Genomic DNA, 1,471 nt, shown 5'->3' on the forward strand with positions numbered 1-1,471 from the left:
AAGCATATACTATCAATGAAGATCAACACACCAGGCTTCCTTTATATAAACTGAATTAACAAAACTAAAATCTCAGTCAGAATAAACAGACATTATCAGATGTCGATAAAATGATTAAAAAATTATAGAAAACATAAAGAAAATATACCAATAAAACACTTGCTGAAAATATGACAAGAGTGTGCACTCGGCTCTCACTAGAGCTCTGATACTTTAAACTGGACCCATTTAAATGTCAAAGCTTATAGTTCCAAAGCCCAAGAAAATATTTGCTTTACTTGGTTGCAAACTAAAGTAATTGTTTTGTTTTCTGTGATCCATCTTCTAATAGCTACAATTAAATTAGTGTAACAGATTTAGCAGCAGATTCAGCAGAGAATCAAGTACAACAACATTTCCACGTTTTCTGCATACTTGAATATATATATATGAATATATGCACATTCCAGTTAAACCTCTCAACTTTACCTGCTCTTTAACAGCTTATGTGTTCAGTGTAAGTTACCATAATCTTTAAATCAATATTTATATTCATACCTCTTTCAATTATTCATAGCTGAACAGGGTAATTAAAACCAGATTTAAAAAAAAAGCAACTTTTGTGACACAAACCTCTGACTTTTAGCTCAACGCAGCTCACTAAGCCAATAATCTTGTATCGATAGTGCACCGCTTAGCGTGAGTTTTCATGTGGCGCTACAAATGAGTTCTAGAGTTAAACCTTTTCCCACATGTTTTACATTCATATGGTTTCTCAAAATGTGTGTGTTCTTATGTGTTCTGTCAAAATAGAGTTACAGGTGAACGATTTCCCACATGTTTTACAATGATATGGTTTGACACCTGTATGCATTCTCATGTGTTTCAATAAGGAACTACTATATCCAAATACTTTCCCACAAGTTTTACAATGATATGGTCTCTCACCAGTGTGCATCCTCGTGTGTTTCACTAAATCACTATTAGAAGCAAACATTTTCCCACATGTTTTACAATGATGTGGTTTCACACCTGTGTGAATTCCCATGTGTTTTAACAGAGAACTACTGTATCCGAACATTTTCCCACATGTTTTACAATGATATGGCTTTTCACCTGTATGAGCTCTTGTGTGCTTCAGTAAATCACCATTATAAGCAAACATTTTCCCACATGTTTTACATCCATATGGTTTCTCACCTGTGTGAGTCCGCATGTGTTTCAGTAAATCACTTTTATATAGAAACATTTTCCCACATCTTTTACAATGATATGGTTTCTGACCAGTGTGCGTCTTCAGGTGTCTCAGTAAATCACTGTTATAAGCAAACTTTTTCCCACATGTTATACAAGAATAAGGCTTCTCACCTGTGTGAGCTCTTCTGTGCTTTGCTAAAGAGCCAGTACATACGAAACCTTTGCCACAAATAGTGCATGAATACGGTTTCTCGCCTGTGTGGATTCTATAATGTCTTGTCATTTCATAATTATA

The 1,471-nt window shown here is 34.6% G+C and overlaps 1 protein-coding gene across 1 annotated transcript; it reads right to left on the reverse strand.

The window, feature by feature from the left end:
• Positions 1-798: 798 nt before the first annotated feature.
• Positions 799-1,459, reverse strand: LOC106456065 (zinc finger protein 345-like; the record flags this gene model as incomplete). Its single annotated transcript, XM_013908222.1, has 1 exon — positions 799-1,459. A coding segment is annotated over exon 1 (661 nt), but the record flags the coding sequence as incomplete, so codon positions are not given.
• Positions 1,460-1,471: the final 12 nt, after the last annotated feature.

The sequence above is a fragment of the Pundamilia nyererei genome, unplaced genomic scaffold, assembly GCF_000239375.1.
Source record: "Pundamilia nyererei isolate P.nyererei 1_Seehausen unplaced genomic scaffold, PunNye1.0 scaffold03250, whole genome shotgun sequence".
Taxonomy (NCBI): domain Eukaryota; kingdom Metazoa; phylum Chordata; class Actinopteri; order Cichliformes; family Cichlidae; genus Pundamilia; species Pundamilia nyererei.